The 16178-nt window shown below is 36.2% G+C and overlaps 1 protein-coding gene across 8 annotated transcripts in view; it reads left to right on the plus strand.

Annotated features, from left to right (window-relative positions):
* Nucleotides 1-16178, plus strand: part of LOC145246885 (tyrosine-protein kinase CSK-like) — a 570595-nt gene that overhangs the window by 481341 nt on the left and 73076 nt on the right. For all 8 annotated transcript variants that reach the window (XM_080108753.1, XM_080108751.1, XM_080108752.1 and 5 more), the window contains one exon: nt 1681-1797. In XM_080108753.1, the coding sequence (XP_079964879.1) occupies nt 1681-1797 (117 nt within the window). The remainder of the gene's footprint in view (nt 1-1680; nt 1798-16178) is intronic.

Consider the following 16178-nt stretch of genomic DNA (forward strand, 5'->3'; position numbering starts at 1 on the left):
CAGAGATTTCTGGTTTTAACTGACCATTCGTCCGAAACATTAGCATGTCCAGTGTCACAACCATGTAAATTTATATTAATAAATATATATCTTGCTCTACTTTTATTGAGCACTCTTAATAACCTCGTTAAATTCATTAGTTATCATTCTTGAATACTTTTAACCTGGTTGTGTATACTTCTATAAATTTGTGTTTTTGTGCATTGATATTCATATTAAAAACCCTTTTTCTTTATTTAAAAAAAAAATACAACGTTGCTATATATGGGTTATGGAATTGCATTCATCTGCAAAAGATCTAGCTAATTAGCATATTCTTTTAAACATTCATTTTAATTAATTCCCTGTTAGATTTTTTTTTTGGGGGGGGGTTCTTATGGGATGATCATCTTTAGTTAACTATTACGTGTAATTGTATTCATGCAGATATTCTACATGATTTATACTTGCGTAATATTTGCATAAAATGCTTATAGTAAACACGAACCTCTTTATATATATATATATATATATATATATATATATATATATATATATGTATGTATGTATTTGTTTAAAAAATTTTGCCAACCAAACTCCTGTAAGTTTTTGGTCTACAAAAACTTAATATCTAGGGTATTCGAACGCATGTGAAACTTTATATTTGGGTTTTAGCCAGTAAAAATCAGTGCAAAAGTGAAAATTTAAAAAAAAAAATGGAATTTGCCATGGTTCGGTTGAAGGACAGCATTACGAATATGCATGCATAATGTAATAGCTATTGGTTCATGTTATAATTTTTAGCCTTGCGGCAAACGTGTCTTTATAGCTCGGCATTAATGTCAAATGGAAAAAGTAAATCATAAGCTAAACGTTTTGGTTTTGATTCCTGGTGGTGGCGCATGCGTGTACTTTTAAAATCATTAAATATTGGGTCTAATATAATAATAAATAGAAAATCTACATTGATCAAAATATCATATTTAAGCATATTTTACGACCGAGGAATGCCAGGCGGTCTGCTAGTGTATATATATATATATTGGTAGCCAAATTGAATATTGAAATGCTCAATGCTCATATCTTTGGTTCTATGAGATGAAACTACAAGAAAATATGTAGGCTTTTTAAATACTATTCTATGGTTAAAATTTTATGACAATTGGTAAAAAAAAAAAAACCCCTATATTTGCAAACCAATAAAATATGCCCAAATATGCCTACATTTGTATATATAGTGTCCTGGCAGGCCAGCTTCAGTTTTGCTGCTTATGTTGTCTCCCCTGTGGTCTTTTCAGGCCACTAATATATACACACACACACACAAATATATATATATAGATAGATTTTTTTAAATATTTTTTTTACCTATAGTGTATGGAACAGTTATTGCTGATCAGAGGATTCAAACCCAGTTGCAAAGTCACCTTTAACTCTGCAGTCTGGTTTTCAACCCCTAGACCACTATTAACATGCGAAAGAAGGGAATTTAAATTCTAATGTCGAATCGGCAGGATATATGTAGTAAGATTAGTCTTGTATTGTTTAGCAGCAGAGGATGGAACCTCACATTATGCATAGTGTGGACTTATTCTCATAGAGGCCAAATCCTTATTTTAAACATTTATTTTATGTACAGACACTAGTGTTTCATATTTTTTTGCTTCTTGTCTACATATATTGTTTTATTTCTTTTTGCAGCACGAAGCATGGCGACCAGGAACAGAGGTCGTGGCCAGCTACAAGTTCACAGGAGGGTCATTGGAAGATCTACCATTCGGAAAGGGAGACATTTTAACAATCATAAAATCAACTCGTGTAAGTTTTTTTTTTTTTTTTTCAGAAAATGATTGATTCCGGAAGCAAACATTCATTGAGTTCATGCGGGACACGTTTATCCAGCATGATCACTTTGTCAGTTTATTTCATATGATCGGATACTGTTGACATACTGACATCAAATACCGTAGACGTTTCTCTGACATTTTAATATGGTTTTCATTCAACAATTGTTGTCAGGAGTGTATGAACGTTCTTCACCTTCAAGGCTTTCTTCGTTACAGAATTTCTGAAACCATCGTATTGGATAATCATTTGGTGACTTTCCTCCCCTCTGCTCGATCTGCATTAGGGTTATTCGAACTGAAGTCACACTTTGAGGTCGTAGGTCAAAATAAGATCACCATGCAAACATTGGTTATCACAGGAAGAAAAGTTAAGCTTCTCGATTAAGCTTTCGTCGAAAACTAGCATTCACTGCTGTTCAGAACTGAATCACGTGCATCAAATCTGTTGACAAAATCGCTGGGAAAATAGTTGGATCACTATCGTTCCAATAGTTATCTCACTGTCGATGCACTTCTCTACTTGTATAGGATGCAAATGTGCCTTAAAATGGACTATTGATGCCACATCTGGGCAAGAGCTTCCTGACGCACTTATCCTGCTTTAAGAGATCAAAACCGACTTTGAAACCTATTAATCTTTTTCTGTTCCCTGTAACCTTTTTCTCATATAAGAGACGTCACAAGTCTGCTTCTGCTCTATCGTTTTTTTTTTTTTTTTCATGGCAAGTGCTCGACTGAAATCCAATCTATGATCCCCCTTGCCAAACTTTAACAAAAAAGCACTCGGATAGCTACAGCCACTTCGCTCATGTTATCCCCCTCCACTCAAAAATAACCTATTTCTACCTAAAACAAACTTTAGAAGCCGATAATTCATAACATTATTTTTATATACAGGGTGACCCCCCCAAAAAAAAACAAAAGCTAAATGGAGGCCATCTAGAACATATGCTGTAGAACGGAGAAAAAAAAGCCAAAGACCCTTGTGTTTTGATGTGATGTTTTGAATATAATAAACTAGTTATGACCAAAGTTTCATTTCATTTGAACAAAACACTAAGAAACGGGGCCTAATTAGAGTTGGGGCCCGTTTTTGTTGGGTCACTCTGTATAACATATTAGATACGTTTTCAAGCGTTGTCAAGAATTCATGGCCGTCCTATGCTTTCTTCATTTTCAAGGCTATTGTTACCATTACCAAATTTCTCAAACTGTCATCGTATTTGTGAACCTTTCTATCCATGCACTGTTGGTTATTGTTTTGTAGTTTGCACTCTTACAATATTGCTTGTTTTTTTGTTTTTTTAAAGGCTTCTGGTCTTGAAAATTGTATTCTGAAAGAAATTATTTTAAAATCATTGAAGTATACACATTACTTACTAAGCATGTAGAATTTAGGTGTGTCCATAAATTGGCCAAGTTTCGCTTTGCATAAAATCATTGCACTATATACATATGTTTGATAAACTCTTCACTTTTCTGAGAGTATTAGTACTTCGAATTGGCACACCAAATCTACAGAACGTTATGACTGTCGAGCAAAGGAAGAATTTATCAGGCAATGTGATGTATGGAAGTGAAATCTGGTCAGTGAAGTCAAGCTTAAAAACGATACCGATCTTGTGAAAATCCGTCGCCTCTGTTGAAAGTTTTAGGCAGACATACCTACATACATACATCTCTTGAGCAGTCCGTCGATTTCGACGATGGCGCGGAGGTCGGTTAGTGTCCGTGTCGAAGGTGCGACGTGAGTCCGATCGGAGCTCTGAAACCTCGGCCGCAGGTGTGACACCTGATTCAGCAAGAGCACGACGATCATACTCCAATCGTCTGAGTGCAGAGATCACGCCGCGGATTCCAGTCCATCAAACCTGCTGGTACGCCCTCACTCCATCTCCACAGTATTTCTACCTCCTCCTCAGCCTAGGCAAAGTAGGAATAAGCAGCTTGCCCAGTACTGCTAGCACCCTCTCCGCTGAAAGCAAAAGTACAGAGATAAGGACGGGCCAGGACAGTTTGCACACATGCAGCCGCATCCGATGGCTGAGGCAGACCCGAGTTGAGTTGTACATCTCTCTTGTTGACCGCGTTGGCACTGCGGTGCTGGTTCATTCGCTGCGCAAGCCATTGGGATTCTTCCCTGATCCGCCAAGAGCATCGTTGACCAGGCTTGGATTTTTGTGACCCTAAATAGGGAGGCTAGTGGGTACTACACCTTGCTCAAGGGTGACCCAGTACTGCAACGACTAGGGGGTAGTGACATTCTCCCCAAAACCCTGAAGGTCCCGCACCAGGACCTCGTTGCCGGATGTAGTTTTACATCAGGACCATACATACATACATACATTTAAACAGGCAGGTGAAATTTATATTATAGACTAGCGGGGGTACCCAGCATTGCCCGGGTGTTTGTAGGTGTGTGTGCTGTTAAATAAAAAAGAAACGGGGGGGGGGTAGGAGCGAACCTGAAGCCCTGAGGCGAAGTTTGAAAATAAAATCGGCCAGCCAGAATGAGTTACTGAAAGATGTTTGAACTTATTTAAGTAAGAACCAAATTGACAGGTGCGCTCCACGGAAGTCGTCGAGCGTTACGACAACGTAGGTTTGTTTGTTATAAGTGAAGTAAAAAAAGAAAACGACGTTAAAACTTGGGGGGGGGGGCTAATCAAAACATTGAAAAAAAACTAACGTAAGGCAAACAAGCGATGTTAAATGTAAAAATCGAATAAACAAAAAAAAAAAACAGAAAAACGAACACGTGAAAAATGGCTTAAATAAGCTTGTTTCGATATTAAAAGTTAAAAAATTGGTGGGTACCCGGGTGTTTTTGGGTGTGTGGGCGGGGTGGATAAGTGAAGTAAAAAAAAAAAAAACAGAAAAACGAACGTTACGTGAAAAATGGCTTAAATAACACTGGTTCAATATTTAAATTTAAAAAAATCGAAAAAAAAAAAAGGCATCTCACACCACCATTCGAAACCCAAAACATTTAGATTCTGAACCAACGCGCTAACCAACTGAGCTAACGCGACGTACATGAAATTTAATCAGTTTATCAACTATTTAAAGTAAATCCGGTCATGACGTCATCTGACGCATTCGTAGAACCGGTTGTCGACCGTTTTTGTTGAACCCCCCCCCCCGTCGATAATTGTCGATTTCAGGGTGAAAAAAAATGAACGTTTTTGGCCAATTTTCGATATTTTTCGAGCGAAGGATGGAGCTTCGATATGATACAGAATTTGTAAATTTTCGTTGTGTCTGTCGAAAGTTTTTAACGGACACACAAACACACACACACACACATACACATACAAATATACATACATACACACATTTTCGCTTTTATATATAGGTGTTGCCCGGGTGTTTTTCGTGGTATGTGAAAAAAACCCGAAGCGTTGACGACGCGCAGTTGGAAAATAGTAAAGTGTTAAAAAAACAAATGGGTGCGCGTTTTTGATTGACGTGACGGCGATAGGTATTCAGCAGTTACGATTTTGTGTGGGACAGTTTTGAATAAATCGGTTTGTTTGTTTTTAAAAACCCGCTCCCTGTTTATTAGGAGGAGCGAAATGAAAGCTACAGTCTGATATGACGAAGTCAACATTGAACAAACTGGCTTTCGGCCTGTGATTAGAGTCGAGTTTCACTTTTTTTATGCCGAAAACCGAATGTAACGCGTGCCGATGCGGGAAATGTGGAATAATTAACGTTTGAAAGTCAATAAAATTAAATAGACAGGCGAGCTCCGTGGGTAACTCTGAGATATTACAATTTATAGATGATATAAAAAGTTTTAAGAAGTTGTGAACCGAGCAAGCGCTTCTCTGAAAGAAGCCTTTTGTGGACATCGAGGAAAAGCGAACATACATACATACATACATACATACATACATTTTCGCTTTTATATATATAGATAGAAGATAGATGTCGTTTTAAGCAAAAACAATATTACATACTAAATTGTCATGTCGAAAATAGTAATATATCCAAAAATTAGGAAAATTCATTAAGTAGAACAACTGCTATTGTTTTTAGTAAAAAAAAAAAAAGTCTATCACTATGGTCTAAAACAAAGCATCAGTCATTAAAGTGGCGAGAAGGGATATAAGTATGTCCCCGGTATTCGCAATCTTCAAGGTGTGTACATTTTGGGAAATGCAATTTCCTCCCTCCCCATTTTCTGTAAAAATTACCTTTAACTATAAATAATTTTCTAACCGATGAATTTTCGTAATTTTGGGATATATTACAATTTTCGACATGACAATTAAGTTCTGTTGTTTTTTGCTTAAAATGACATATTTTAAAAAAATAAAAAATCGATCTGTCGTCTCTTTCTTAGCAAGCATCGAAAAGATAGAGTTAATCGAAGTCCATCATCTCGACTGCGGTTGCAAAATGATGAAAAATACCACTTGTTGAGTTTGTAAGTCGGATCGCCAACATCCGGACGGACGCACAAGCATGCACACGGAGATGCGTGTTCCGTCCGAGGTATTGATTTCTAGACTGCCACTGTCCGCTTATTGTGCATCGGATGTGCTGTGCTGCTCAGTTGCTATGCGGAGGGAAGCCTGACCAAGCCCCTCCAACATGATACAAAGAAAGAGGGTGACGGTCAGATAAACAGATGGGCTGATGAATGAGTATACAAGAGAGATGGGCCGAGGAGAGATAAGGCGGGGTAGTCTGCCTCTGTTTGCGTTGCCTAATATAGCGGAGTGACGATGATTCAGCGATTTTTATTTTAATATCTTTTGTTGTTGTTGTTGTTGACTTCCGAGTTATTGTTTTTGCAAATAGATCGAATTTAGTTAAATTTGTTGTCGGTTAAAAATACATAAATGAATCATCCATTAGTACGTGAACAATAGCAATTATAAACCGCCAGCACACTTACCCGGCATTACCCGGTGTCCTAATTTCTCTAAATTACGTGGATTATTATAAAAAAAAAAAAAAAAAGATAAGTAAAACAATACGATCTGTTTAGTACTGTCATAAAATATTTAAATTGGGGAGGGGGGTCACGAATAAAAACGTGCAAATATGTACTTAAACACCAGGAGCTTCGAATAGCCTGGGGCCGGTTTTGCTCGGAAGTGTGTGAGCAAAAAAAAAAAAAAAAAGTGGTAGTAGGCAGGTAGGCTTGACCCCGTACCACGAAGGAGGAAAAAGATGTGAAAAAAAAGAAAAAAATGACGTCTTTGCCATTGCGTCTATCACCAAACTGGAAGTGGTGAAGGTTTAAATTAAGGCTAGTCAATCAAAAAGAGAGGATGACTTTAAAAAATATCGGCCCCTCCCTGTAGAAAAGTGTCCAGTTGAGGGTGATGGAATTAATGATTTTAGTCAATTTTTTTATATTTGTTGTTCGAATGGTCGAGCTTCAAAACGATACCAATCCTGTGAAAATCCGTCATTTCTGTCGAAAGTGTTAGGCTGATATACAAACATACATACATTTAAACAGACATTTGAGATTTATATTATAGACTAGCGGGGGGGGGTACCCGGCGTTGTCCGGGTGTTTGGAGGTGTAAAAGAAAAAAAAAATTTAGTAGGAAGGTAGGCTTCAACCCCGAAGCCTTGACGCGAAGGTGGAAACGAAATGGAAAAACCCCCTGAGACCTAATCATGAGGAGAGAGGAAGTGATAAGTGTCTTAAGTTAACGTTTATAAAGTGAAATTGACAGGTGCGAGAAAGTTGAGTCGCGTGATGCTTGACCTTGAAACAGGACGCAGCTGCAAGCCAGTTTTCGCTTTTTTATACTGAAAAGCGTAACGAAAATTGCGGCAATCGAAAAACATCTAGAAAATAGCACGTAAAAGTCGGGCAAATTAAGTCATAACTCGTAGATATTATGATTTAGACATTCTATAAAAATTTTAAGGAGTGAGCCAACCGAGAAGCCCGGCGAAAAAAAGCGTTTGGCGGACATAAACAAAAATGCATACACACACTAACACACACACATTTTCGCTCTTATATATATATATATATATATATATATATATATATATATATATATATATATATATATAGAAGATGCTGAGTTGTATTTTTATTTTCCCCTTTTTTTTTTTTTTTGTTTCTTTGTGACGAAATACCAGACAGCCTGTGGGTCTGAGTCGTTGAAATGTAACGCTACAGTTAAAAAATAACAGCCATGTAACACCATTGTTAAATTTTGTTACCAAATATTGATGGTATTGTTTTTTCCTTGGTTTGCAAAACTCAATCATGTTTTGTAAAAACAAAAGCAATTTTTCTCTACAAAACAACCAAACCAAAAACGATAAATAAATATTTGGAGACATTAAGAACATGAAATGTAAAACTTTTACCAAATGATTCAGCATTAAATAACCTGGAAAGGTCTGATATGCCGTAAAACAAAACAACCAAACCAAACGCCATAAATAAATATTTCAAAAGGTAAATATTACCTTATGCTACAACAGAACACCGACCACTCTAATTTGTTTTTTAGGGGTATTCGAGGTCGCTGACAACATCAGATTAATTAAAATACAACACCAGATCAATTAAAATGCATTAAAAACTACGTAAGACAAAAAAAAAAAAAAAAAATGAACCACATATTTTTTTGGAAAACTTTATTTCCAATTCAAATGGCCATTTAAAGATTCCTACGTGAATTCACTTCACTACGTCTGTTCGCACGTGAACGTATTATGTAAGAAAAACACTACTGAAGGTGGTGAGATGGCGCAAAATAGTCCCAAGGTTCAGGGGCTCATATCATGTAAACGGTAAAATTCTGATTCGTCACCAGCATCCTCGAATACCCTAAAAAAAAAAAAAAAAAAAAAAAAAAATTAGAATGGTTGTAGCGTGAGGTAATATTTACCTTTTGAAAATATTTAATTTGAAGTATAAATTTCGCTAAAATGATTGAACATGAAATGGGTTGATATGCCTTAAAACAACCACATGAAAATAATGCAGAATTGTTCTGTTTGGGCAATTAATTTCATTCGTCTTAATATTGCAGAAAAACAAAACAACCAAACCAGCCCTATGCCTCTCAGTGTGTGTGTGTGTTTCAAGTTTCTATAACAAAAATTGTGCACTGCACGACGTGTGTGTGTGTGTGTGTGTTTTTTTTTTTTTTTTAAGTTTGTGTTGACGCTTCGTTATTTTACAGTTGAATGCAAGTCCTGTGCGTGCATCTTTGGGGAGTTGGCTACCAAACGGACACATTTGGGGTTTCTTGTGACTCGTTATCGTTTGTTTTTTTGTTAACATGCTGACAGAAGAGAGTGGCAGGAAAGATGTCTCTCTGAGAGAATCAAAAAGAGCCTTTGTCATCGTAAACTTTGCGTCTTTTTTTTTTTTTTTTTTTTTTTTTTTTTTTTTCTCAGTTTATTTTCCAAAGCTTAACTTTTATTTTTAGACAATGTGGCGCCTGTTGTTGAGGAATCAGTCGTTACTGTTCGGACGGTTTTAGATGTCTGTGCATATTTGCCATCAAAATCTGTTTGTTGTTTTTTCCTATCAGCAGAGAAATTTGATGCAGACATAGAAAGAAACGTGTGTGTGTGTGTGTATATATATATATATATATATATATATATATATATATATATATATATATATATATATATGTAGTGTGTGTGTGAAGCAATAGATTTTTTCCCCCTAATATGACCCTTAATCCATGCATTTTTAAAGATAAACTCTTTTCATCAGAAGGAGAGGACCAATAGAATGACAAAGTTTTTGCCAGCATAAATTTGAAAATAACAGAGGTTAAAAAAAATTGTGTAAATTTTCAAAATTATACCAATTTATTTTATTAAAAATAGGAATCATTTAATAAATGTTTTTCTTTTATCAATTCTTTCTTTATTTATTTTATTTACTTTTTTTTTTTTTTTTTGCAACCAATTCTCCATTGTCTTCGTTATGTTAAAATTCCATAAGCTATATATAAAAAAAAATAATGTATTCAAGTTTAAAAAAAAAAAAAAAAAAAAAAAGATCCCTTAGTGACTTCTTAGGCATTACACGTATCCTAGTGCTGCCCAGGAAAATTGAATACACCAAAAATCTTGATCTCACCAAAGTAAATATACTGGAAAAATAAAAACTTTTTCGCCCATAATATGGTATAAAAAAATGTCTGCCAGCAAAAAAATGTTGCGACAGATTGAAAATAAGAAAAGATATTTTTGTTTTTCACAAATAAATTTTTATAATTTTTTTTGTTTTTAGCAAAAAAAAAAAAAAAATCTCCATTGTTTTCATAATATTTAGGTTCTTTGAACTGCTGTTCTCATCTTGAGTGTCATTTTCACACTGTTTCAGTCAATGCAACCTCCGACTTTCTTCAGGCGTTTCCTGTCGGACTCTGGAATCTGCAGAGAATTTTAAGCAGAACCGTTGATTTAATCCACATCGGTAGCATCTTCTCGTTCTGTCAACCATAACTCTGTAGAAGTCCTAAGTAATTCACAGTTGTACTTTTGTATGTCACTTGCACCGAGGATTGAACCTTCAACCCCCAGAAGAGTGTAACTTTACAACTGAATTTTGTTGAGTAATGTATCCACTATGCCAAGAATACTTACGTAATCTCTTCATATTAAAATTCCATTAAGGTACCATCAAAACTAAAAAAATCTATTAAAGATCCTGTGATCTCCTGGCTACTCTGTGTGTTGGTGTATGTGTGTCTATGTATGTGTGTGTGTATATATATATATGTGTGTATATATACATATATGTGTATGTGTGTCTATGTATGTGTATATATATATATATGTGTGTATATATACATATATGTGTATGTGTGTCTATGTATATATATATATATATATATATATATATATATATATATATATATAATTTTAAGAGGCAGTGAGGGCAGCTTCATGTCACTCTAGGACAGGCTTTCAGCAACTGGAGTACAGAGTTAAGGAGGGGTGGACACTTTAAGTGATCTCTGATGTCAAAACAATGAAATTCAGATAAAGGTCAAGTGACTATTTTCGTTAGATGACCTTTTTTTTCTGAATGTATGTAGAGAATTGTATGTCTGTTATTCGCTATTTTTATATTAGTTTGGAGTATTTTTGTGTCTGACCTCCTTGCAATCAGGGCTGCATAGCCTTAGCACCATGACTCCTTTTAAAATTTTAAGTCTGATACCGATCCTAGAAACCATCAGCCACTAGTAAAAATGTACCTATATTATTCTAATCTATATACTAGCAGGACCTGTGGAAATTCCACAGTAGACTCTTTCATCTCTATATAAATAAAATGAACTCATTTTTTCCCGTCTGATTTTGACATTAATAGGATTAAAAATCAAGATATTTCATGCAAATATAATATGCACAAACGGCAGAACAATATCTGAGGTGTGTTATAGGCTTATTATTTCTCAAATTCCTCGATAATCTTAGATTTCTATACTTTTTCTGCTTAGAAGTCACGGCCAAAATCGGTTAAGATCAATGGAAGTGGTAAAATATTTTCTCTCTAATAAATTCCTCCTCCCCCTGCCACCACTTAACAATATTTGGGGATCGTTCACAAGGAACAGTTGAGAAGAGAACACCGGTTTGGCTTCGTAGTTCTTTCATGTGAAGTTATTTAAAATCACTAAACTAATCTGCAGTGCTCTGTGGCGTAGTGGTTAGCGTGCTGGACAATTCACATTATATTTTCACGTTCGCGCCGACCTACCGTAGTCGTTTTTTCTTTTTTTTTTTTTTCCTAAACAACTGGAATGGACTTTTCTTGGTGGCCGAACTGTTAACGTTGCAGATGTTTTTTTTTTTTTTTTTTTCACACTTTATTTTCCTACTTTTACTCATGACTCCGGGTTCGATCCTTCCTACTTACCTACCATAACATTTTTTTAACCCCCCCCCCCCGTCCCGGAAACAAACACTCAGGCAACGCCGGGTACCCCCACTAGTATGTAATATATTGATGTTGGCATTCTGTAGATGTTCAGTGTAAATGGAGACATCCTGATATTATTGTAGCTCTTTTGTTAAAACTGAAAAAGTATTTAAAGCTAGCAGAGATGCCTAGCAATAGCCCAGTCGTAAAATACTTTTAAATATGATATTTTAATTTATGCAGATTTCGTATATATTATTATAGTCAATGTTCTACCGATCCTTATATATTATAAAGTTGTGATTTAAAAAATATATCCATATGACTTGGATGCATCAGCTCGAACCGAAACCAAAACATATGAAGAATTCTTGGTCAAATTACTTATTCCAAGTAATGGAATGTTATAACAATTAAACGACAGTCCTTCGGGGGAAAAAATAAGATATAAGCATGACACACAAACTAACACTATCGTATGTATATATAGATTAATATTAATTGTTATGGGGTTAGCTGATTTACCTATTTCAGGAATAAATGGACCTATCCAGAAACAATAAATACAGTTACATCTAAACGTTGTGGCAACTATGGCCCCAGAGGTATTTAATTCTCTCCCACCGCAAGAGGCCCTGTCGGTGGGGCATTAGAATATGCCGACTCCCCCCCCCCCTACAGAGGGTAAAAGTCCCTCAATGGGGGTCCTGGATATGACCTTAAACTATATCCAGTGGTGAGGCCCCAGCTTGTGGGCTTTAGGGAGTGTGGGGCCACCCTTTAATTACCATTGCTCCCAGGTCCACTCTGACCCGGAGTGGTAGTACCTGTTAGGGTCCTAACTATGGGTTAAATAGAAACTGACGTGAAAACAACAAATATATTCTATTAAAAAAATTTTCTTCAAAATCTTTTGATTTGGCATTAAATAACCCGTAAAGGGTTGATATGCCGTAAAGCAAAAACCAACCAACCAACCAACCCACCGCAAGAACTGTCGCATTTGGTTTGGAAAATGGAATTGAAAAAGTCAGTGCTCCAGAGAAGAAATCTTCTGACCTTGCAAAAAATGCCCATGCAGCCCTGTCGACATTCCTGGCAGGGTGCTTCAAGCGATTAGTAATAAACTAGCCCTTCTCAAAGAGAGAAGAAAGCCTAGAAGCGTGGACCTCCTAGAACTGCATAGAACCACCATTACACCGCACTCAACAGGGACCAGGTCATTACAGGAACAATTTAATCTCTGTTGATTTTGTGGCCCAAGGATAAAAATGAGAGCTGAGGCCCTAAAACCAGGATTTCTATTTCTGTAATGTATTTTCTTAATACACTTTTTGTTAATTATGCAAGTGTGTTTGTCTTGATTATTATTGGTCGGAAAGGCCATGACATTTAATAAGTTTAATGTCGACCTTCTATATAAATATAAGGTTGTTCTCAATTTTAAACTGAATTTACAGAGCTTTGAAAAACATGCCCAAGCTGATAAATTATCTCCCTTTTATAAGAGTTATATTCCTTTGCGATAAAACTTTGAGTGATCTCCCTTGATATTTGTTGTTGTTGGCCAGAAAGAAAGATGGCGTTCATGACAGGACCTATGTTATTAACCAACTAATGTTGGAAGTATAAACTTTTTTTCATATGAAAAGGAATTTATCATGTTTAACAACTGCTGGAAAAGCACTAAAAAAAAGAAAAGAAAGAGAGCCACCTATTTTGCTAATTAAATGATTAAATGCAGAATAGAAACAAGATATCTATACTATATTTCTCTGAAACTACTGGAATCTGGCTAAAATTTTGTATGGATCTTTGTTACAATAAGGTACAGCACACTAATTATTATGGTATCCATTTAATGCACAGTTCGGGATTAATATGGGTTAGTATTTAATACAAAATGAGCACAAGTTTTATTAAATTCAACAGATTGAAATTTCTGATTGAAATTAATAAATTTCTCTCTCCTCTGATCTTGAGCACATGGTACAATGGGTAAAGGAGTGGCTGGTTACTTTTAATGCATCTAAAACCAAGCTTCTGTCTTTACTTCATCAACGCTCTGATCCCCATCTGGCATCAATTGAAATGAATGGCTCTCATCTTGGGGAAGCCTCATGTTTTGGCAAGCTTCTGGGCTTGACCTTTACTTCTGATCTGAAATGGAACATATACCAAATCTGTTGCCAAGCCTGCTGGGAAAATGATGGGATCCTTCTAGCGATCCAGTAAATATCTCGCTGCTGATGCAATTCTCTATCTATATAAGAGCCAGGTACGTCCAAGGATGGAGTACTGTTGCCACATCTGGCAGGAGCTGCTATAAAGCACTTGTCCTGCCTTGACAGAGTTCAAAATAGATTTCGTAGCCTCATAGGAGATGTCCTTTTCTCTTCCCTACAACCTCTATCTCAAAGAAGAGATGTTGTGAGTTTGTCTCTGCTTTATTGTTATTTTCATGGCAAGTGCTCGACTGAGCTTCTATGGTCCCCCTTGCCAAACTTTCACAAGAAACACTCGTCTAGCTGAAAGCACTATCAATAATTCCCCCCACTCTTTATCTGTGCCTAAACCTAAACGTAGATTCCATGAACAAAACTTCTTTCTTAGAACTGCACGCCTGTGGAACTGTCTTCCGTTTTCCTGCTTTCCAGCTGACTACAATATGATTGTGTTCAAGTCTAACGTAAATAAGTTCTTGATGAGCCGTTCCAATAATTTTATAAAATCAAGATTCTCTACAGTGCAATGTAGATTACAATGTATTATGGACTAAGTAACTGCTGGGAGGCATGTGAAGCTTCTTTCTGGTACACTGCGGGAGGGGGGTCCTAACTAGAGCAGGCAATCTATCGATTTAATTTTAAAAATGAGTGAATTTACCGATTTCAATGAAAAAAGTATAGGAGGGTGAAACATTTGTTTATCCTCATTCAATCCCGGACAACATATGGTCTTCCTGCTAGTGAGTTATTATATTCACGGATTTACCTGAAGAAAAACGCGGTACAGCAGTATTTTTGTCACCTCTTCAAAATGTATGAAAATGTGTTTGATATTGAATGCAATTATTAACAAATTCGATGAAATTTACAAACTATGGCACGTCATTCAAGGAATTTCATTCCGGCAAAAGTTAGTGAAGTGACTTTTTGGTGTGCCATTTGAATTGCTTTGCCAGAAGGAGTTCAGACCTTTCTTTATTGTGAATGTGGCAGCGGAGGAAAATGAAAAGTTAGCAAGAAACAAGTGTTCAAACGTGACATATGCAATAACAAAAGATGCATTGAAGAAAGTGTTTTCTGATATTTCGTCGATGGAATCTAAAACCATTCTTACTGTTAAACAAGTTGAAACTGCGAATCACAAATCGAGAAGTACCGTGGAACAAAAGCTTCACATATCTTGTTATTTAATGCTGGAATCTGAATGGCATTTCGAACGGAACTCCTTATTTAATTCAGGGCTTCTTTTTTTTTTTTTTTTTTTTTTTTTTTTACAAGGGAGTCACTACTTATTAAGGTCCAGAGGCCACTCGAGGATAAGGGTTAATAAGTGTATGGTAGTCATCGGGACAACAGCAGGCCAGTTTAAGTTTTGAGTTATGTACGGAAAAAAACAAAAAAAACTTCCGTTTCAGTCGGTGTAACCTCCGATCTTCTTCAGGTGTATTTTTGTTAAACAAAGGGCCCAATTCCATTTGCTGATAGTTCAATCAGTGGAAATATTTTTGAAGAGGGGAATAGTTGTAAGATTTGTTGCATTCATACATCTCCATCTCCCCATCACACAATGTAACAAACGAATTACTTATGATTGTAAATAAACAGACAAGTATACAGAACATCGTTTTTCTCATTTGGATCTTTCATTAAATGAATAGTCAATCTCACGTTTAGACGTGCCTCATCGTGCGCAACGGCCATCCCATCTTTACACACAGTTCATCAACGTTTGTTTCCCTTTTTTTTCTACATATTTTAATCCCACAAAATACATGCTAAGATATACCTCGATTTAAGTTTTGAGATATGTAAGAACCTCCACCCCCCCACCCAAGAAAAAAAAAAAAAACTTCGTTTCAGCCGGTGTAACCTCTGATCTTCTTCAGGTGTATCTTGTTAAACACAATTATCCATTCTGCGATCGGGTTAGGGTTATGCTACCTCTTTGAGAATTGCACGTTTTCTGCAGAACACATGCATCCCTCAGATAGTATACGCTATTTATTTATTACAAAGGAGTCGCTTCTTATCAAGGCCTGGAGACCACTCGAGGATAAGGATTAATGGGTGTACAATAATTTTGGGACTTGGGACAAAAGCGGAGTAATCGTTAATAGTGGAAATTTGGTATAGTTTGATTATTTAAGTGGACGGCTCATCAAGAACTTGTTTACATTGGACTTGAAGCAGGCCAGCGGAACAGTTTCACAGTGTACAGTTCTAGGAAAGAAGTTT

This window comes from Euprymna scolopes, chromosome 24 (assembly GCF_053919585.1).
Source record: "Euprymna scolopes isolate OS-2025 chromosome 24, ASM5391958v1, whole genome shotgun sequence".
Taxonomy (NCBI): Eukaryota; Metazoa; Mollusca; class Cephalopoda; order Sepiida; family Sepiolidae; genus Euprymna; species Euprymna scolopes.